The 22,238-nt window shown below is 49.7% G+C and overlaps 1 protein-coding gene, 1 long non-coding RNA gene and 1 pseudogene across 22 annotated transcripts in view; 2 read left to right on the plus strand and 1 right to left on the minus strand.

The window, feature by feature from the left end:
• Nucleotides 1–3,413, plus strand: RBM3 (RNA binding motif protein 3). 13 transcript variants are annotated; one of them, XR_016227977.1, is made up of 8 exons: nucleotides 1–95; nucleotides 644–763; nucleotides 963–1,069; nucleotides 1,216–1,484; nucleotides 1,716–1,821; nucleotides 1,921–2,014; nucleotides 2,395–2,499; nucleotides 2,830–3,413. XR_016227977.1 is itself a non-coding variant. In XM_051827085.3 (7 exons), exons 2-6 carry the CDS (start codon nucleotides 661–663, stop codon nucleotides 2,465–2,467), a joined length of 483 nt encoding a protein of 160 aa, XP_051683045.1. In that variant the 5' UTR covers nucleotides 1–95; nucleotides 644–660; the 3' UTR covers nucleotides 2,468–2,499; nucleotides 2,830–3,413. The 13 variants fall into 13 exon arrangements, 9 of the variants coding, with proteins under 9 accessions (XP_051683045.1, XP_008270800.1, XP_002719942.1 ...); XR_016227974.1 differs by having other exon boundaries at nucleotides 2,414–2,499; XR_016227976.1 differs by having other exon boundaries at nucleotides 2,417–2,499.
• Nucleotides 3,087–22,238, minus strand: part of LOC108178714 (uncharacterized) — a 21,385-nt gene continuing 2,233 nt past the window's right edge. The window contains exons 2-5 of one of the 8 annotated variants that reach the window (XR_016227979.1): nucleotides 19,513–19,571; nucleotides 13,373–13,862; nucleotides 6,242–6,408; nucleotides 3,087–3,402 (exon numbers count right to left, since the gene is read on the minus strand). This is a non-coding gene — a long non-coding RNA (uncharacterized LOC108178714). Of the gene's footprint in view, nucleotides 5,431–6,241; nucleotides 6,409–13,362; nucleotides 13,863–19,512; nucleotides 19,572–21,619; nucleotides 21,670–22,238 lie in introns of all 8 variants that reach the window. The other 7 variants (XR_016227981.1, XR_011385567.2, XR_016227982.1 and 4 more) reach the window with 7 other exon arrangements.
• LOC138847653 (ATP synthase F(0) complex subunit k, mitochondrial pseudogene) lies at nucleotides 8,254–8,571 on the plus strand (annotated as a pseudogene). Its single transcript, XR_016227978.1, has one exon. The product of XR_016227978.1 is annotated as an ATP synthase F(0) complex subunit k, mitochondrial pseudogene (transcript).

A 22,238-nucleotide genomic window follows, 5' to 3' on the forward strand; every position in this document is an offset into this window, starting at 1 on the left:
GCTTTATCAGGCGTCTTCGCGCACGGCTGCTTCCCTGTTCTCTCTGCTCCCGCGAGGTGGCCATTTGCCTGCCGCTTTTACTTTTTAATTTTTAGGTAAGCAAAGTAAATCTCGCAGAACGACTCCCTTGGTATGCTGCGGCGGCCAGGAGGAAGGGGCGCGGGTGGGGAAGGGAGCAGCCGCTGACACGTATGCTTAGGCGTTGGTCGGGGTGGGCGGCGGGTTTCGTGCGTACACATGAAACATGTCGGTTGTTGGGAGCTTGGCGCGCTTTATCTAAGTGCAGAGAAAGGCTGCCAGCGTCCGGGGCAGTAGTGACCACACGACGGCCGGGACACTGGGACACCCCCCCCCCGCTCCCCACGTGACCGCCGCCATCTTGTGCGCGCGCGGAGGAAACGCGCGAGTGTTCTGAGTCTGCGCAGCAGTACAAAATGACGGGCGTGGCACCTGGGAGGTTGTGGGCATGCGCAATGGCGGCCTTCAAATGGCGACTCCTCTAAACCGGTAGATTTTCCTTCCCTTTCAGATTGCACCCATTCATTATTTTGTTCCCTTTTGTGTATTTTCTGTGTATCTCTTTAATCCTTAGTTTGCCTGACCTTTTTTTTTTGAATACCCTGGTCCATTCCGTTCCCCGCAGGACTCGAACTCATTGCCATGTCCTCTGAAGAAGGGAAGCTGTTCATTGGAGGGCTTAACTTCAACACCGATGAGCAAGCGCTGGAAGACCACTTCAGCAGCTTCGGGCCTATTTCTGAGGGTGAGACTTGGAGTCGGACCCGCGATGATGGAGCAGGTCATGTCAGGGAACGTTCAGGGAGGACCCAGACGGTCGATTTATCCTTTTCCCGCGTTCCTAGGCCTGAAGTGTACATTTCGGAGGACTCCGTGAGATTGTGTTGGTCCCTGCTTTGCAGGCCACCCTCGTCACCGCCTTTCCCATCTCTCTCCTCCCGCAGTGGTCGTTGTCAAGGACCGGGAGACTCAGCGATCCCGGGGTTTTGGCTTCATCACCTTCACAAACCCAGAGCACGCCTCTGACGCCATGAGAGCCATGAATGGAGAGGTGAGGCCTTCTGCCTGCAGAGGGGCCCTGTCCCCATCTGCCGTTCCTCCGTTCCTTCTGTTTTTCCCTCTGTGTCTGCTAGGGGCAGCGTGGCCACCAAGCCCCGCAGTGCCCACTCACAGGAGCGTGACTGCCTTCTGTTCTAGGGGGTGGAGGGCAGCGGCACACAGAGCCGGGCTGCCTGGGAGGCGACGACTGGTCCTGCATGAGGCCGAGAAGCCACCTGTGGATGGTTGACCTGCCCTGGGCTTAGGTAGTAGAGTCTGCAGACCTGTGGGCCTGGCCCGGAGAGGACCTCGTGAGTCTTCTGGGATGGACTCGGAAGCCTCAAACCAAGAGAGGTGTCTGTCTAGCCCTAATAGTCGGGCAGCTTAGAGGAGTGGGGAGGAGAACTCAGCCTGAGTTCAGTCAAGATGTAAGTAGTGGCAGGGGGAACACGGTGGATACAGGTCATTTTGTGGGATGCTGTAGCTCCTGATGAAGCCATTCTGGTCAAAGGAGCTTGTTCTGGAACATGGCACCCAGAACCTGGTGCCCAGCAGGAATTTCTGGGCTCTTAGGCCCACCTGCCCATGCCCGCTCTGAGCTCGCCACTGCCCTGACTGACTGCCAATCCGCCCTCCTTGTGTCTCCCTGCCACGCCTAGTCCCTGGATGGTCGGCAGATCCGCGTGGACCACGCAGGCAAGTCTGCCCGGGGAACCAGAGGGGGTGCCTTTGGGGCCCATGGGCGTGGTCGCAGCTACTCCAGAGGTGAGTGTGTAGTCAGTTTGATCCTGGCGTGTGGGGCATCCGCCTATTAGTACCGTGTGTCTGGACAACTGCTGCTTAAATATTTCTCACCTGCTGTAGGTGGTGGGGACCAGGGCTATGGGAGCAGCAGGTATGACTCTCGACCTGGAGGATATGGATACGGATATGGACGGTCCCGGGACTACGGTGGCAGGTTGGTAGTCGGGGTGGGGTGGGGTGGGGTGCTCCGCTCCTCTGTCCCTAAGCGCTCAGCTGCCTGGGGATCCGCACGCCTGTCACACCTAGGTGTTACTAGTGTGCACTAAGGACGGGTATGAACTACAACATTTTGTGTTACGTAATGCATTGTGTGGTCATTTGATCGCACCAGGACTGAGTGGTAATACTTTTGTGTTGATTGTGCTGTGTTTGATTGGTGACTCTAGTGCACCAAACGTGATAGAATTTAATACGGTACGTGTAACTTGTATGCATGAAGCTGTGTTCCCTAGACATAGTCTTGAAGTTGCTGTGTCCTGTTTTATGCATTCAGTTAACATGACATACATAGCTGTGTATAATGTTCGTGTAAAGCTCACGTGCTTTTCCCCAGAAGCCAGGGTGGTTACGAACGCTACTCAGGAGGAAACTACAGGGACAATTATGACAACTGAGATGCAGTGTGTGCCCATACCGTAGGTGAGGCCTGGACTTGGGCAGTGAGCAGACCTCCGTCTGTCGAACCCTGCTGTGCTTCTCTCTGCCTTCCTTCCAGACTGTTAGCATTTCTTCCCTCGCATCCCTTACCCACCCAGCATTTCTGGGCCTTTTTTGCTTGCAGTGCATGTCAGGGTTGGTCTGCTTTGGGGGAGATTATGAAAACCCATTTTAATCCTCTACTCTTGGGGTTGGGAGTAAGGGGTATGTCCCCAGTGTCCAGCCCTCAGCATCTTTATCACCTCTGGGAGGTGAGTATGCTGTCAGCCTGCTGCTGCCAGAGATAATTCTCCCCCTTCTTACTGTTCTCAGATACACAAGGAATAACACTTCTGATCCAGGATCATCCTTCCAAACGTCTATTTATAACGATTTTTTTTTTTGGAGCTGCACTGAAACATCTTAGTATATCAACTATTTTTGAATTGAGCTCCCAGGGTAGCTTGTTAAAGACCTTTTAGAAAGCTCCATGTTTTATTGTAAAAATTTTTTTCTCCCATTTAAAGATAATAGGACATTGGCAGGGCCTGAGCATTTTTCTTTTCACTACTTTATTAGTTTAGACTCTCAGGATTATTGCTTCTGGCCAGAAAAAACCAATTTGGTCAGACTTTTTTTTTTTATTTTTTTATTTGTATCTAAAAATGTTTTTAGAAATCTTATACAAATGTTTATCATAGGAAGCAGTTTCCAAACACACTTAAGAAATCTGCATCAACATGATAACTTTAGGGCCTTTTTTACATTGCCAAGGTTATAGAGAAGAGCTTCTTCGAAATGTTGGTAAATGTCTTTTTTTTTTTAAATGGTGGAAGAAAAAAAAGCATTCTGTTGTGTCTCATGATGTTTAGGATGTTCTTCATTAAGATGAATAAAAGCTGAAACCTGAAAACAAATGCTGTTTCCTTATTCAGCCAAGTTTGTAATTTCAGAGCCGATCCAGGAGGAAGGAAACTTGGGAAAGATCCAGTAGGCAAGTGAGCATGGACTACCAAAAGGATGGAGACCTCAAGTTTAAGGTTTATTTTACTTGAAAGAGTTAAGAGGCAGAGACAGATCTACCATCCACTGGTTCACTCCCCAAATGGCAGCAGCAGTTGGAGCTGGGCAGATCAGAAGCCAGGAGCCTTCTGCCAAGTCTCCCACATGGATGCAGGGGCCCAAGCACTTGGGCCATTCTCAGGTGCATCAGTGAGCTGGATCACGAGTGGAGCAGTGGGGGCTCACACACGGCTGCTGGTGCCAGAAGTGGCGGCACTGATATGCCTGGGAAAGCAGCAGAAGATGGCCTGAGCGTGTGGGCCCCTGCTGCCCACGTGGAAGACCCAGATGGAGTCTGGCACAGCCATTTGGGGAGCGAACCAGCAGATGGAAGACTCTGTCTCTCTAACTCTGCCTTGCAAATAAATCTTTTCTTAAAAAAAGTGTATACTTCCAAATACATAAGACTTACAATGTCTTAAAAATTCTTGACACTGTTCTGAATAGACATTTCTAATATACCATTGAAGAGTCCTTTAAGTTCTTGCATCCTTTTACTCATACTGAAGGCTGGAAAACCAGCATGTGGGTTAAACTGTAAAGTAAAAAGTCAGCAGGTCCATCCTACCAAGAAAACATTTGGCAAAAAGGAAAGCAAGAGTAGCAGAGGGGTTTAGGGACAGGAATCCCCACATCAACTTGTGCTATCCAGAGGTCATGCGACCTGGTTACTTTGGATGCTGGTTTGAACGCTACAATACCTGAAGTGCACAGTGCACAAGACAATTTTTGCTACTTTACCAAATGTTTTTGGGGCTGGTATGGGCCCGGTTAGAGTCCTGGCTGCTACACTATCAATCTGGCTCCTTACTAATGTGCTTGGGCCCCTGCACCCACGTGGGAGAACTGTAAAAAGCTTCTGGCTCATGGTTTCAGCCCGCCCAGCTGTGGCCATTTGGGGAGTAAACCAGCAGATGGGAGATTCATTCTCCTTTCTCTTTCAAATAAATACTTTATTTTAAACAGCCACTTTGCTGGGACATGTGGGGGTCCCCAGATGGATTTACTCCAAGGTGTAAGAAATGAATCCAGGGGTCGGTGCTGTGGCATAGCAGGTAAGGCCATTGCCTGCAGTACTGGCATCCCATATGGGCACTGGTTCAAACCTGGCTGCTCCACTTCTGATCCAGCTCTGCTGTGGCCTGGGAAAGCAGAAGATGGCCCAAATCCTTGGGCCCCTGCACGCCTACAAGAGACCTAGAAGAAGCTTCTGGCTTTGGATCAGCACAGCTCTGGAACAGCCATGTGAGGAGTGAAGCAGTGGATGGAAGACCTCTCTCTGCCTTTCAAATTAATAAATCTTTAAAAAAATCCAAAGCAGACAAAGTGCAAGAATAAGAGCAAGGCTTATTTAAAGAGATGGTACACACACTCAACTAAATGTGGGCAACCTTGGAGGAGGATCTAGCACCACCCCAGTTCAGTAACCCCCTTTATCTTGTAACATGCAGTTCCCTAATTTAATACACAAAGGTGGTGGAATTTGGGTGGGGTTAAGTGCTCCTGGTGATCTCTGGGAAGGTTTTGTGGGTGGAGCTCAACACACCTGTTAATTATGGTGTCTTGTGGCTGGCACCGCAGCTCAGTAGGCTAATCCTCCGCCTAGCAGCGCCAGCACACCGGGTTCTAGTCCCGGTCGGGGCGCCGGATTCTGTCCCGGTTGCTCCTCTTCCAGGCCAGCTCTCTGCTGTGGCCTGGGAGTGCAGTGGAGGATGGCCCAAGTGCTTGGGCCCTGCACCCCATGGGAGACCAGGAGAAGCACCTGGCTCCTGCCTTCTGATAGGCACTGCGCACCAGCCGCGGCGGCCATTGGAGGGTGAACCAACGGCAAAGGAACACCTTTCTCTCTGTCTCTCTCACTGTCCACTCTGCCTGTCCAAAAAAAAAAAAAAAAAATTATGGTGTCTTGTGATGGCGGAGGCTCAGGTATATCATGGGATAGTGGGTATGCTGAATTTGCAGTGTGGGGTCTATGTAGAGAGACTGCTGGAAGTCTCCATGTCTTGTCGCTCACTGCCCATTCATCCCACATCATATACATTATCAATTTCCCTGACTGGTCCACTGAGGCTTAACTCCTACAGAAACATTTACTTGGGGAATGTGCCTATTTGAGAATGCAAGTTTATCTACTCTTCACCCAGTAGACCTTTTTTTTTTTAAAAGATTTATTTATTTGAAAGTTGGAGTGACAGAAATAAAGTTTACCCAAACCAGTTCACTCCCCAAATGGCCACAACACCTAGAGCTGGACCAGGCTGCTGAAGTCAGGAGCCAGGAACTCCATCCAGGCCTCCCACGTGGGTGCAGGGGTCCAAGCACTTGGGCCACCTGCTGCTGCCTTCCCAGCCGTTAGCAGGGAGCTGGCTCAGAAGCAGAGCAGCTGGGAAGAAAATCAGTGCTCCAGTATGGGCTGGCAGTGGCACCCACTGTGCCACAGTCCCTGCTCTGACTTTTTTCTTTGGTTGTTGAGATACATAGAAACATGTTTTAAATGTTTATATCCTGAAGTCACTGCCTCTCCTCTATGCAAATGTTTGTATTCTGAAATCAGTGCCTCTACACTCCAAACTTAACTGTTTAACAAATCTTAGTCATTTGTCGGTGGAAGCTTTTTGTATTTTTTTTTTTTTACTTCATCTTTGCTTTCTGAGTTTATTTCCTTTAAAAATTATTTACTTACTTGAAGGAGCAACAGTCAGATCTTCCATTGGCTGGTTCACTCCTCAAAGGGCTATAATAGCAGATCTGGGCCAGGCTGAAGTCAGGAGCCAGGAACTCCATCCGGGTCTTCCACATAATCCGCATGGGCCCATCTTCTAGTGCCTTCTCCAGAGCATTAGCAGGGAGCTGGATTGGAAGTAGAGTAGGCAGGATTAGAACTGGCCCTCTGATATGAGATGTTGGCATCCTTAGCAACGACTTAGTTCACTGCACCACAACACCCACTTTTATCTTTATAAGACTTATTTATTTGAAATGCAGAGATCGATCGATCTTCCATTCACTGGTTCATTCCCCAAATGGTTTCAATGTCCAGGGCTGGGCCAGGCTGAAGCCAGAAGCCAAGACCTCCATCTGGTTCTTCCACATGAGTGCAGGGGCCCAAAGTAATTGGGCCATCTTCCACTGCTTTCTTCAGTACATTAGCAGCAAGCTGGATCTGAAATGGAGCATCCAGGTCTGGAACCAGTGCTCATATGGGATGTCGGTTTCACCTGCTGCACCACAATGCCAGCCCCCACCCTGCCTTTTGACTTAAACACAACTGTTGGAGCAGACGTGAGATGACATGTCGTGGTTTTGATTTGCATTTCCCTAATAATTAGTGATGTTGAGCGGCTTTTCATGTAACTGTTAGCCATTGGTATCTTTTTGGAGAAATGTCTATTAATGTCCCCTGCCTATTTTTCAATTGGATCATTGTTGTATGGATGGATGGATGGATGGATGGAGTTCGTAAGCCATGGTATTTACTAGTATAAGTTCCCTATATTTGGGGGGATATTAACCTTTTACCAGGTAAGTAGCTTGCAGATGTTTTCTCCTATTCTGTAGGTTTCCTTTGCTGGACAGGAACATTGTTTGTATGCCCACTTGTGAGGTTTTCCTTTTATTACCTGTGCTTTTGGTGGCATGTCCAAAAAAAAAATTATTACCAACACTAATGTCTTAAGAGCTTTTTGCCTTTTTTTTTCCCCTGGAGGGAGATTTATGTTTTTTTAAGTAAATTTTTATTTAATATAAATTTTAAAAGTACAACTTTTGGATTATAGCGGATTTTCCCCCCATAACTACCCTCCCACCCACAAACCATCCCATCTCCTACTCCCTCTCCCATCCCATTCTTCATTAAGATTTATTTTTAATTATCTTTATATATAGATGATAGACTTAGTATATACCTCAGTCCCTCCTCCCCTCCCACTGTGTCTTCTGCCTTTCAAATAAGCAAAAATAAATTTGAAAAATTAAGTTATAGGGGCTGGCACTGTGGCACAGCGGGTTGAAGCCACAGCCTGCAATGCCAGCATCCCATGGGGCACAGGTTCAAGTCCTGGCTGCTCCACTTCCAATCCAGCTCCCTGCTAACGTGCCTGGGGACACAGCAGAAGATGGACCAAGTGCTTAGGCCCCTGCACCCATGTGGGAAACCCAGAAGTTCCAGACTCCTGGATTTAGCCTGGCCCAGCACCAGCTGTTGCAGGCATTTGGGGAGTGAACCACACAATGGAAGACAGATCTCTGTCTCTCCTCTTTCTCTCTATTTCTATAACTCCATCTTTGAAATAGATAAATCTTTTTTTTTTAATTGTAAAATCTGTTTTTTAAAAGATTTATTTATTTGAGAGACAGAGAGTTACAGAGAGGTGGAGGCAGAGAGAGAGAGAGTAGTCTTCGTCCCCTGGTTCATTCCCCAAATAGCTACAATAGCCCGAGCTGGGCCAATCAGGAGCCAGGAGCCAGGAGCTTCTGAGTCTTCCCACATGGGTGCAGGGCCATCTTCTGTTTTCCCAGGCCATAGCAGAGAGCTGGATTGGAAGAGGAGCAGCGAGAACTCAAACCGGCACCCATGTGGAGTGCCAGCACTGCAGGCGGTGGCTTTACCTGCTATGCCACAGCACCGGCCCCAAATAAATCCTTTTTAAAAATTAAATTATAGAGAGGGTTCTGTGTGTGTTGAAGGACGTCGGCTGCGGAATTTGAGGCTTCGATTGAAATCATGGCAGGTCCAGAAACTGATGCTCAATTCCAGTTCACTGGTATTAAAAAATATTTCAACTCTTACACTCTCACGGGAAGAATGAATTGTGTACTGGCTACATATGGAGGCATTGCTTTGCTGGTCTTATACTTCAAGTTAAGGTCTAAAAAAACTTCAGCTGTGAAAGCAACATAAATGGATTATAAATTGTACCACATCTGCTAAGTTCCCATGCCTGGAGAAGCTAATGTCAACTCAATATGTGGTAATTCAATTTGTACAATAAATTATGAACCTGGAAAAAAAAATTAAATTATAAGGGCTGGCACTGTGGTGTAGCAGGTAAAACTGCTGCCTGCAGTGCCAGCATCCCATATGGACGCTGGTAGTCCTGGCTGCTCCTCTTCCAATCCAGCTCTGTGCTGTGGCCTGGGAAAGCAGTGGAAGATGGCCCAAGTCCTTGGGCCCCTGCACCCATGTGGGAGACCCGGAAGAAGCTCTTGGCTCCTGGCTTCGGATCAGCGCAGCTCCGGCTGTTATGGCCAACAGGGGAGTGAACCAGCAGATGGAAGACTTATCTCTCTCTCTCTCTGCCTCTCCTTCTCTCTCTGTGTAACTCTGACTTTCAAATAAATAAATAAATCTTCAAAAAATTAAATTATAATAGAAAACTGTGAGTGGTGCAGTTTGTTCAGTTGCCACAGTGGCATGGGTCGGGTGCAGCTGTCAGGTCTGTCAGGTGACAGACAGTCCACAGCTACAGGCAGTTCTACTTGCAAGGCCCCAGGAAACCCTGTTGTAAACATGCAGGCTTCTACTTGACCTCTGACATTGACTGGTTCATTACGTTGGTATTTTCCACATACTGGTCCTGGAACCCCCGCTCCCTGATTCCCCTCCCCAGTTACAGCCCTCTGTTTGCCCAGCACCAGAAGTCACGCCTTCCCTTCTCTAAAACCTAGGACTTTGAAAAACCTTGGTCTCCTCGCCTGTAACACAGGGATGATAAAGGCGGCCCATGAAAGGAGCTATGCTGTGGGAAACACCAGCACAGCGCCTGCTAGTGGTCATGGAGTAAGTGGCAGCGTGTGTTGTGTGTTGTCATATAATACTACCAGGAACAGGGCAACACGTATGACAGCTCTTTCTCAGGATTCATGTATTGCTGGGGTCTACTTATAACAAACTAAAAGAAGGGCTGGTGCTGTGGCATAGCAGGTTAAAGCCCTGGCCTGAAGTGCCAGCATCCCATATGGGCACCAGTTCGAGTCCTGGCTGCTCCACTTCCCATCCAGGTCTCTGCCTATGGCCTGGGAAAGCAGTGGAGGATGGTCCAGGCATTTGAGCCTCTGCACCCACGTGGGAGACCTGAACACAGCTCCTGGCTCCTGGCTTCAGATCAGCACATTTGGGGGGTGAGCCAGCAGAAGGAAGACCTCTCTCTCCCTTTCTATAACTCTGCCTTTCAAATAAATAAATGAGTCTTTAAAAGTAAAGAAATTAAAAAGAAGTCCAGTATAATGTGACACTGGGGAGTGGACTGCCTCGAGGGAAATAAAGCAGCATGGAGCTGGTCTGAGGGAATGGCTCCAGCATGGTGGCCTGGCTACCTTGTCTCCGCACAGGCCACGTGGATAAGCTCATCTCAGTGTCGGCAGGACACGCTGTGCTTGTCAGGACAGGCCGCAGCCTGTGAGGAGCCAGCGCGAGGCCATTGGCCGTTGGCTGTTCATCTCGCATGTACCAGGGAGGCTGTCGTGAGATGGTTTCCCTCTCGCCTCCTGAGGTTCTGGGCAGGTCTGGGGTGTTCTGGTCGTCTTCGCCCCCGACTCTGTGCTGGAGAAATGCGTAGCTGCAGCGTGAACTTGGCTGCTTGGCAGACGATGTCCTAGCATCTGCCATGCACTCCTTCAGCCCCCTTTACCGCCATGTTGGCTGACACAGGAGACATGAGCGGGAACCTCTCTGTTTTTGGTGCCTAAGTAACATCTGACTATACCAAGGGCTCATTTTTTACATATTTACTTATTTATTTGAAAGGCAAACGTACAGGGAGGGGGGAGATCTTCTATCCCACTGGTTCACTCCCCAAATGGTTACAACATCCAGGGCTGCACCAGGCCAAAGCCAGGAGCCTGGAACCCCATCCAGTTCTCCCACATGGGTAGCAAGCACCCAAGTACTTGGGCCACTGTTTGCTGCTTTCCCAGGTGCACTAGCAGGGAGCTGGATGAGAAGCAGAGCAGCCAGGACTCAAACCACTGCTCATATGGGATGGTGGCATTGCAGGTGGGGGCCTAACACGTTACGCCAGTGTGCTGATCTTAAGGGCTCATTTCTTTTCTGGTCAAATCTGTCAACCTTAGCGTGCCTCAACACATGGGAAAAGAGAATTGTAGGCAGAAGGTAAAGCAAGTAGGTGCAAAGACTGAGGTAGGAGCTTGCTTGGTATGTGTCAGGAACAGTAGCAAGGAGGTCAGCAGGGCCGGCACAGAGTAACACTGCTAGGGATAGGAGGGGAGGTTGGAGAGGTTCTGGAGGGCCTGTAGGCCATGGAGAAGAACCTGGCTTCTTCTCTGAGAGATGGGAGCCAAGCAGAGGGCTGTGGGTCAGCGTGGTTTGTACTAGATTCCTTCTGGTTGCCCTGAGGACAGACAGGGGAGCTGTGTCAGGACAGAAGTCAAGACCAGTGGGAGAGTGCACATGGGAGAGCAGAGGTCAGGTTCTGGTATCTTCCGAAGGTGGAGCTGGCAGGGGTTGCTGAGGGGAGTTGGGGGACAGAAAGTACTTTGATGCACACTAGAGGAGCCCACACAAAGTAACTTGGTGGCGGGTGTCGGCGTAGGGGTTAAAGAGGAAGGATTGTGGAACCAGGTGGCCAGGCTGTGACTCTTCAAGTCCATTGCTTATCTGATGTGTGCGCATGGGCAGGTCGCATCACCACTCTGCCTGCATTTTCCCATCTACGACAACAGATGGTAATAGCACCAACTTCACAGGGTCATTGTGAGGATTCAACCAGGTTTTCTATTTGGATCAAGTGCTTAGAACAGTGCTTGTGCCGGCGCCGTGGCTCACTAGGCTAATCCTCCGCCTTGTGGCGCCGGCACACCGGGTTCTAGTCCCGGTCGGGGCACCGGATTCTGTCCCGGTTGCCCCTCTTACAGACCAGCTCTCTGCTATGGCCCGGGAGTGCAGTGGAGGATGGCCCAAGTCCTTGGGCCCTGCTCCCGCATGGGAGACCAGGAAAAGCACCTGGCTCCTGCCTTTGGATCAGCGCAATGCGCTGACCACGGTGGCCATTGGAGGGTGACTCAACAAGCAAAAGGAAGACCTTTCTCTCTGTCTCTCTCTCTCTCACTGTCCATTCTGCCTGTCAAAAAAATTTTTTTAAATTAAAAAAAAAATAACAGTGCTTGTTGTAGGTGTTCAAAGTGCTCATTATTAGTCTATTTCCACAGGATCAGGAGATGTCAGCGAAGTGAGTGTGTAGGAGACAGCAATCCAGATACCAGAAATGCTGTGCAAGGTTCAAAGCATGCGACGGGAAGCCAGTGCAGCTAGAGCCTAGTCTGATGGCCTGAGAGCACCGCCAGACGAGGTCAGACAGAAGGCTGAAAGCCATTGCCAACTTCAGGGTGGGAATGCCAGTCTGGGAGGTCAGAAGGGAGCCAGGAGTGGAAAGAGATTGGGGACTGAATGCCAGAGATGTGCAGACTGAGGCAAGGTTACCAGTGGAGGTGGTGGGGGGGAGGTTCTGGCACTCAGGATAAGAAACTTACTTACAGCAGCACACTTCATGGTGAGAGACTGTTTCCTTCCTGTGCTACAACTGGGAACAAAGGAAGGTTATAGTCTCTTTCCACTCCTGATTCAATAACATACTGGAATTTCCAGCAAGTGTGATAAAGCAAAGAAACAGAACACATAAGATGGCAAAGACGGCCGGCACCGCAGCTCAATAGGCTAATCCTCCGCCTAGTGGCGCCAGCACACCGGGTTCTAGTCCCGTTCGGGGCGCCGGATTCTGTCCCGGTTGCCCCTCTTCCAGGCCAGCTCTCTGCTGTGGCCAGGGAGTGCAGTGGAGGATGGCCCAAGTGCTTGGGCCCTGCACCCCATGGGAGACCAGGAGAAGCACCTGGCTCCTGGCTCCTGCCATTGGATCAGCACGGTGCGCCGGCCGCAGCGCGCCGGCCGTGGCAGCCATTGGAGGGTGAACCAACGGCAAAGGAAGACCTTTCTCTCTGTCTCTCTCACTGTCCACTCTGCCTGTTAAAAAAAAAAAAAGAAAAAAAAGAAAAGAAACTTACTCCAGTTCTACTTCCTGCCGAAGCCCAAATACTCATTCCAATGCTTTCTGCACCTCTGGCCAGTTCGCTTTCCTTATCTTCAAAATGGGGCTGTGATGCTTATGGAGGATCAGTGTAGCAAGTGCTGAATAAATGCAAAGTGTCAGAGCACACTTTGTAGCATACCACAGCCTACAAGCTAGTATTTCATATGGGCAGCTCTGCTTCCCACCCAGGTCCCTGCTAATGCACATGGGAAAGCAGCAGAGGATGGCTCAAGTGCTTGGACCCCTGCACCCATGGGGAGACCAGGATGAAGTTCCTGACTTCAGCCTGGCCCAGCTCTGGCCAATTCAGCCATCTGGAGGAGTGAACCAGTGGATGGAAACTGTCTCCCCACCTCCCACCTTTCTAACTCTGCCTTTCAAATAAAATAAATCTTTAAAAAAGTAAATTAATGTAAAGTGTCACCACAACCAGGTGGAGCCTCACCCAGGAAAGTAAGGGTGGCTGAACATTTGAAAAGAGGAGATGTACTTCAATGTATTAGCAGAAAAAAATAAGAATCAAAGGCTAGACACATTTGGGATGTAATGATAGCGTTTTAACTGCTGTACCAAATGCTCACCTCAATTTGATATCTTAATACCAGAGTGACCCCAGTCCTATCCCTCATGAATTCATGACTTCCTGCTGATGATAAGCCTCATCAGCCAACTTACTCTCACATTCAGCAGTTGAGAGCATTGCATATCTGGCTCCTTTTCATCCCCAGCTCACATTTATTTCTCAGTGCCCTCCCCCACGTACCGACACTAACCAAACAGCAGGAACCAATTTCTGAAATTGTTTTCTCGGTGTTTGGCACCAGAATGGCAGCTCTATCATCTTCCTTGGCGCTGGCACATAGCAGGAGCTGAAGACACCTCTCAGAAGGCTGGCTTGCTATTTCTGCGTGCTGGCGTTGCAAGACTTCTGGTGTCGGTGTTGCAGGGGTAGTGGCAGGAGAGGTCTATGGCTCCAGTGGTTCTGTCCGCATCTCATCCCTGAGAGGTGTGGCAGATTCTTCTTTGCATCAGAGTCTTCAGGAACAGCACAGCTTCCAGGTTCCAGCTTGGTGTGTTGCAGTTCTTCTCTGTGTTGCGGCTCTCTGTGTTCCAGTGTCTCCTGTTGGGTCACAGCTTCTCCTTTCTGCCGGGTTCATCAAGCATTGCATTCTTCTGGATCACAGCTTCCCTCCTCTGCTGGATCCATCAAGGAATACTGCAGTCTTCTGTGTTACAACTTCTCTTCTCTGCTGGGTTCTTTGTCTCGTGACCATGAAGAATGAGGCACACAAACAAGGAAGGGGTGAACAAAGTAAAGGATGTTTGTTGAAAGAAGTAGAGAAAGCTCTCCAGCAGCCTGGAGGGCCTGTCCTGCAGTTGCCTGTCCTGGAGGGCTACTTGCCCAGACCTGCTGCTCAAGAACGCCTAGCTCAGACTTTTATGTTTTCTAAAGGAGGTTGACATGTATGCTAATGAGGCATTCAAGGTGAACCCATCAGGGAACTGACTAAAAGTAGACTGTTTTCTATAGAAGTTTGCAGAGTGCTCAATCAGATCCATGAGGCAGACATGACAACATCTGAAGATTGTGTCTCCACCTCCCTTGGGGCTCCTGAAGGGTTACATCATGTATATTTCTTCCTTTCCTTTCCAGGAGCCCCAAGAGCCCCTATCACTGGGAGCTACCCAAGGGGCTCGATGCAGCTTTTTCTGATTGCAGGAATCTCATTGCTAACTTGGTCCATGGAGAGTTATGAAGTTCTAAGAACTTTGACTTTGGAGACAAAGGTTTTCTTTTTTTTTTTTTTCCTTCTTAAGGATTTATTGAGAGAGCTATCTTCCATCTGCTGCATCACTCCCCAAAGGGCCTCCATAGCCAGGTCTGAGCCAGGCTTAAGCCAGGAGCACTGGAACTCCATCCACATTTCCCATGTGGGTGGCTGGGATCCAAGCACTTGGTCCCTCCTCTGCTGCTGTCACAGACACATTAGCATGGAGGTAGATCAGAAGTGGAGCAGGGGCCAGTGCTGTGGCATAGTGGATAAGGCTGTCGCCTGCAGTGCTGGCATTCTATATGGGCAGCTGCTTTGCTTCCAATCCAGCTCTCTGCTATGGCTTGGGAAAGCAGAAGATGGCCCAAGTCCTTGGGCCCCTGCACCCATGAGGGAGACCCAGAGGAAGCTCCTGGCTCCTGGCTTCAGATTGGCCCAGCTCTGGCCATTGCAGCCAGCTGGGGAGTGAACCAGCAGATGGAAGACCTCTCTCCCTCTCCCCCCACCCCCTGCCTCTCCTTCTCTCTCTGTGTAACTCTTTCAAATAAATAAATAAATCTTAAAAGAAGAAGTGGAGCAGCCAGGACTTGAACTAGCACTCCAATATGGCATGCCAGTATCTCACAGGCAGTGGCTTAACCCACTGTTCAAAATGCCAGCCCGAGACAAGTGATTTCTCATCAGGAAACAGTAAAATTTAAGTTGTGCTCTCCCATCCCAATCCCCACTTGCCCCATTTAGGAAGAAACTTCAGGAATGAATTCACTCCAATTATCCCTCAGCTCCAAGGCTCCTCCCATTCCCTAACTGGCCTTGATTCTCAGTACATCCTGATCATCCCAAGCCACCTGGCTTCCCTCAAGTCATGCTCCATTTTGTCCTCTGAATTGGGCCCCACTTCCACCTGTGGTAGTCAGGAAAAGCAGACACAGCCACTGTGGGCCCTGCTTTCCTTTGTGTTTCTTCTATCCACTGGCACATTCCCCAAATATCCACAAGGGCCGGGGGCGGGCCGATCTGAAGCCAGGAGCCAGGAGTTTCTTCCAGGTCTCCCGTGTGGGTACAGGGACCCAAGGATTTGGGCCATCTTCCATTGCTTTCCCAGGTGCATTAGCAGGGACTTGTATTAGAAGTGGAGCAGCTGGGACTTGAACCAGCGCCCATATGGGATGCCAGCCCCAGAGCCAGCCCCCTCCTTTGCGTTTCTAAACCCAGGGCATAGGGCCAGTGCCATGGCGTAGAGGGTAAAGCTGCCACCTGCAGTGCCAGCATCTCATGTGGGCACTGGTTCAAGTCCCAGATGATCCTCTTCTGATCCAGCTCTCTGCTGTGGCCTGGGAAAGCAGTGGAAGATAGCCCAAGTGCTTGGACCCCTGCACCCACTTGGGAAACCTGGAAGAACCTCCTGGCTTCCCACAGGCCCAGCTCCAGCCATTGCAGCCATCTGGGAAGTGAACCAGCAGGTGGAAGACTCTCGCTCTCGCTCTGCCTCTGCTTCTCTGTAACTGCCTTTCTTTCTTTCTTTTTTTTAAAGTTATTTTATTTATTTGACAGGTAGAGTTACAGACAGTGAGAGGGAAAGACAGAGAGAAAGGTCTTCCTTCCGTTGGTTCACCCCCCAAATGACCGCCACAGCAGGAGCTACGCTGATCCGAAGCCAGGAGCCAGGTGCTTCCTCCTGGTCTCCCACGCGGGTGCAGGGCCCGAGCACTTGGGCCATCCTCCACTGCCCTCCCGGGCCACAGCAGAGAGCTGGACTGGAAGAGGAGCAGCCGGGACTAGAACCCAGTGCCCATATGGGATTCTAGCGCCACAGGCGGAGGATTAGCCAAGTGAGCCATAGCGCCAGCCCCGAACTGCCTTTCAAATAAATAAATAAATCTTAAAACAAAACGGTGCCATGGTGCAGTAAGTTAATCCTCTGCCTGCAGCGCCGGCATCCCATATGGGCGCCGGTTCTAGTCCCGGCTGCTCCTCTTCCAATCCAGCTCTCTGCTATGGCCCGGGAGGGCACTGGAGGATGTCCCAAGTACTTGGGCCCCTGTACCCGCATGGGAGACCAAGAAGAAGCACCTGGCTCCTGGCTTCGGATCGGCATAGCTCTGGCCGTGGCGGCCATTTGGGGAGTGAACCAATGGAAGGAAGACCTTTCTGTCTGTGTCTCCCTCTCACTTTCTGTAACTCTACCTGTCAAATAAATAAAATCTTTAAAAAAACCCTCAGGGCAGGGCAGGGGCGGGGTATAAATGGCAGATGGCAGGAGGCCTGGGAAGGAAGGACTAGTCTGGGAAAGACATGGCCCCTGCCTGTGTCCTCCACAGTTGGAGTTAACTGCAGTGACGAATATTATCTTCAAAGGGCTCTGGCTTACCTGGCTTTTCTGTCCAAATCTGCTTTTGATGTTTATTTGGCTGGGGCCCCTGCCCATCACTCTGGCAGTGAAATAGCCCTGGATTGTTAGAATGAATGGGACTTGTGGTCCCCCATGGCTGAAGCTTTGTTTTTAGATGTCTTGATTGTAACCAAGGTCCCTCACAACCTGGAGAAGCTGCTTCTAGTGACTTGGCAGCCCCAGGCCTGTGAGCCACCTTCTGCCCCTCCATTGACCTGCTGTGTCTTTACTAAATCCATTTTCCTTTCCTTTTCCCCATTCTCAGTAACAAAAGCTAACTGCTGATCTTGTGACTAATAAATAATGCTTGTTTGAGAATTCCAGAAACTGGCCTTAAGAAAGCTGGCTAAGGTGCAAAGTAATCAGCCCAGCCCAGTCAGCAGGACCACAGGATTGGATCTGGGACTGTAGAGAAAGACTGGCAGAAACAGCACACCCCAGATAAGGAAGAGATTTACAACCACAGCCCAAACAACCAAGCTTCCTATGAGAGAGGCTTCCACGGAATGGTGCCACAATGACGGGAAGAATTTCCTGTCCTGCGTACCTTTAACTTGACCATGGTCACGTAGGGCAATCTGTAGTTCCTACAGAAATTTTGATTTCCTTTCCTTTACTGGACTGGTTGGATGTCAAGGCATTAGCCTGCCACTTCCCAGGTTGCTAGCGGCCTGAGTAAACTTTTCTCCCCACATCCTTGTCCTGATTTATGAGATTCTTTTTCTTTTAAAGATTTGTTTGAAAGGCAGAATGACAGAGGGAGAAACAGAGAAAGAGATCTTCATCCTCTGGTTCACTCCCCAGATGGCTGCAAAGCCCAGGACTGGACCAGGCTGAAGCCAGGAAACAGGAATTCCATCTGGGTCTCCCATGTGGGTGGCAGGGGCCCAGTAATTGGGCCATCTTCTGCTGCTTTCCCAGGTGCATTAGCAGGCAGTTGGATAGAAAGCAGAGCAGTGGGGACTAACTGGCACTTGGATGTAGGATGCTGGTGTCACAGGTGGCAGCTTAACTTGTTGTGCCACAACATTGGCTCTAGTATCCTCTTTTTTTTTTTTTTTTTTTTTTACAGGCAGAGTGGACAGTGAGAGAGAGACAGAGAGAAAGGTCTTTGCAGGGCCCAAGCACTTGGGCCATCCTCCACTACACTCCCGGGCCACAGCAGAGAGCTGGCCTGGAAGAGGGGCAACCGGGACAGAATCCGGTGCCCCGACCGGGACTAGAACCCGGTGTGCTGGCGCCGCAAGGCAGAGGATTAGCCTAGTGAGCCGCGGCACCGGCCAGTATCCTCTTTTTTTAAAAAAATATTTATTTATTCATTTTTGAAAGAGTTACAGACAGAAAGGGAGAGACAGAGATCTTCCATCCACTGGCTCACTCCCCAGATGACTGCAACAGCCTGTGCTGGGCCAGACTGAAGGCAGGAGCCAGGAGTCCCATCTAGATCCCCAGCATGCATAGCAGGGACTCAAACACTTGGGCCATCCTCCATGATCTTTCCCATGGCATCATCAGGGAGTGGGGCTGGTAGCAGAACAGCTGGGACATAACCCAGCAACCACTAGGTTTCTCCTGCTATACCACAATACCAGCCCCATTAACCTTTTTTAAAAAAAATAAGTTTTTTTTTAGTACATTTTAGAATGATTTTTATTTAGTTATGTATTTATTTGAAAGGCAGAGAGAGATCTTTCCTCTGCTGGTTCATTCTCCAAATGGCCACAGTGGGGGTTGGGCCAGGCAAAAGTCAGAAGCCAGGAACTCCATCTGGGTCTCCCATGTGGGTGTCAGAGGCCTAAGTAATTGGGCCATCCTCTGCTGCTTTCCCAGGAGCATTAGCAGGAAGCTGGATCAAAAATAGAGTAGCTAGGGCTGGCACTGTGGTATAGTTGGTAAAGCTGCTGCCTGCAGTGCCGGCATCCCATATGGGTGCCGGTTCAAGTCCTGGCTGCTCCGCTTCCGATCCAGCTCTCTGCTATGGCCTGGGAAGCAGTAGAAGATGGCCCAAGTGTTTGGGCTCCTGTACCCACGTAGGAGACCCAGAAGAAGCTCTTGGCTCCTGGCTTTGGATGGGCCCAGCTCTGGCCACTGGGACCATTTGGGGAGTGAACCAGCAGATGGAAAACCTCTCTCTCTCCCTCCCTCCCTCCCTCCCTCCCTCCCTCCCTCCCTCTCTGTAACTCTGCCTTTAAAATAAATAAATAAATCTGTAAAAAAAAAAATAGAGTAGCCAGGACTCGAACCATCCCTCTATGATATGGGATGCTGGCTTTCCAAGAGGCTTAACTCACTGTGCCAAAATGCCAGCCAGCCTCAGTTATTGCATTCTTTGGGACAATGAATTGGATGTGGGTTTGATAACACTGCCACTTACATAGACAAATCTCTTTTTCTCCAAAGCTCCCAACTGCAAGTGCTTTCTGCTGTCAGCTTATTGTTCAAACCCATTTTAATCTAATGAGAGTACGCAAATGAGTTTAAAACTTGAACAATTCAAAGCATACAAGTGGTAGCTGTGGTCATTCTTACTTGCATGATTTCTGCACCAGAACTACCTCTGGGAGGTGAATATGTTTTGGGGGAGTTTCTTAAAAAATGGAGAGTAGGCAGCACTGACTGGGTATTTACTCTGTTCCCGATGCTAGACTAAGCTGTACAAGTACTAGCTCATTCAGTCTTCATGCCAACCCTATGAGATGCTTTTCTTTCAGATGAGAAGTCTGAGCCACAGCCAGATTATACAACTTACCTGAAGCCATATAACTCACAGTTGGCAAAGCCTTTGCCAGTGGCCAAGTTATACTGCCTCTGAAACAGATTATATTGCTCTTAAAAACAGCAACGTTCAGGCTACAGATGTAGTAAACACTTGATGTGTGTTACTCATACTACCCTTTCATTAGATTGTTTTCTATAACATATTATGGCCTTATAGGATGAATTTTTAAAATAATGTTTGTGGAGCATGGCCGGCACCGTGGCTCACTAGGCTAATCCTCCGCCTTGCGGCGCCGGCACACCGGGTTCTAGTCCCGGTAGGGGCACCGGATTCTGTCCCGGTTGCCCCTCTTCCAGGCCAGCTCTCTGCTGTGGCCCGGGAGTGCAGTGGAGGATGGCCCAAGTGCTTGGGCCCTGCACCCCATGGGAGACCAGGATAAGTACCTGGCTCCTGCCATCGGATCAGCGCGGTGCGCTGGCCGCGGCGGCCATTGGAGGGTGAACCAACGGCAAAAAGGAGGACCTATCTCTCTGTCTCTCTCTCTCACTGTCCACTCTGCCTGTCAAAAAATAAATTAATTAATTAATTAAAAAAATTAAAAAAAAATAATGTTTGAGGAGCAGGTAGCTTGTGGAGCTGATTGGGACACCTGCATCCCATATCAGAGGGCTTGACTTCAAGCCCTGGCTCTGCTCTCTCATCCAGGTTCTTGTTAATGCACACCGTGAAGGGCAGCAGGCGATGGTTCAAGTACTTAGGTTCCTGCCACCCATGTAAGAGACCTGGATTGAGTTCCAGGATCCTGGCTTCAGCCTGGCCCAGACCTGGCTGTTGTGGGCATTTGTGGAATGAACCAGTGCATGGGAAATTTCTCTTTCTCTCTGCCTTTCAAACAATTAAAACAATTTAAAATAATGTTTTAGATGTTAATATATAAATATTGTAAAAACAACAACAAAAGATCTCATTCCAATGGTGAGACAGTAAATCCCTGGGGGATCTTGGACTCTCCTGTGATTTCCTCCCTTCCTCCCATCCTGTTGGAGGCAGAGTGGGTAGAATGAAGGGCACGGCTCTGTCCAGGGAGGGTAGAAATGAATGGAAAAAACATTTATCACATCCTTTATGGTGGAAAAAGGACATGGAAATAAACCCAATGCTGATCACAAATATGGGACCAGTTCAGTGTCACCCTTGAACTCCCTGGCCTTTAGGTCTCCTGATCTGTAAAATGGGGTTAGTAGTAGGCCCCACAACACTTATTAAAAGTAGATGTATCAGGGCCGGCGCCGTGGCTCAGCGAGTTAACGTGCTGGCCTGAAGCGCCAGCATCCCATATGGGTGCTGATTTGAGACCCAGGTGCTTCACTTCCAATCCAGCTCTCTGCTATGGCCTGGGAAAGCAGTAGAAGATGACCCAAGTCCTTGGGCCCCTGCACCCGTGTGGGAGACCCAGAAGAAGCTCCTGGCTCCTGACTTCGGATCGGCGCAGCTCCAGCCATTGTAGCCATTTGGGGAGTGAACCAGTGGATAGAAGATCCCTTTCTCTCTTTCTCTTTCTCTCTCTCTCTGCATTTCAAATAAGTAATAAATCTGTTTTTTTTTAAAGTGCATGAGAAATGTATTAGGAATTTCAATTTAAAGAAAAAAGTAGATGGATTAGGTCCAGTGCTGTGGCGCAGCTGGTTAAGGCCCCGGCCTGTGGCACCAATATCCCATCTAAGTGCTGTTTCGGGTCCTGGCTGCTCCACTCCCAATCCGGTTCCCTGCTGATGCGCATGGGAAGGCAGTGTAGGATGGCCCAGGTCCTTGGGCCCCTGCACCCATGTGGGAGACCCAGGGGAGGCTCCTTGCTTTGGATCAGCGCAGCTCCAGCTGTTGTGGCCCTTTGGGAAGTGACCCAGCAGATGGAAGACCCCTTTCTGTGTCTCTACCTCTCTCTGTGGCTCTTTCAAATAAATAAAATAAACCTTAAAAAATATGTGGATCAATGCATACAAATCACCTTGGACAGTGCCCAGCACATTCATTACCCAATGTTAGTGGTTCTTGTGAAGGTTACACATTTACCTTGAAATACAGTTCATTCTTTAGCAACCATGTTACAGAAGACTAATATGAAAAGACAATGACTTACATAGACAAGGGAGATATCAATTCCATATATTGCAAGGTGATCTATTTTTGCTAGAACACAGAAAAAGGGTAACACCATTTTTGGATACATCTCAGTTCGCCCGGCTTTTTTTTTTTTTTTTTTTTTTTGACAGGCAGAGTGGATAGTGAGAGAGAGAGAGAGAAAGGTCTTCCTTTTTGCCGTTGGTTCACCCTCCAATGGCCGCCACGGCTGGCGCGCTGTGGCCGGCGCACCACGCTGATCCGATGGCAGGAGCCAGGTACTTATCCTGGTCTCCCATGGGGTGCAGGGCCCAAGCACTTGGGCCATCCTCCACTGCCTTCCCGGGCCATAGCAGAGAGCTGGCCTGGAAGAGGGGCAACCGGGAAAGAATCCAGCGCCCCGACCGGGACTAGAACCCGGTGTGCCGGCACTGCTAGGTGGAGGATTAGCCTATTGAGCTGCGGCGCCGGCTCGCCTGGCTTTAAAACACTTCAGTTGGTGCTGTGGCGCAGCAGGTTAAAGCCCTGGCCAGAAGGCCAGCCTCCCATATGAGCACCAGTTCGAGACCTGGCTACTTAACTTCCGATCCAGCTCTCTGCTATGGCCTGTGGAAGCAGTGGAAGATGGCCCAAGCCCT

Source organism: Oryctolagus cuniculus, chromosome X (assembly GCF_051225735.1).
Source record: "Oryctolagus cuniculus isolate XC-2025 breed Fujian yellow rabbit chromosome X, ASM5122573v1, whole genome shotgun sequence".
NCBI classification, from domain to species: domain Eukaryota; kingdom Metazoa; phylum Chordata; class Mammalia; order Lagomorpha; family Leporidae; genus Oryctolagus; species Oryctolagus cuniculus.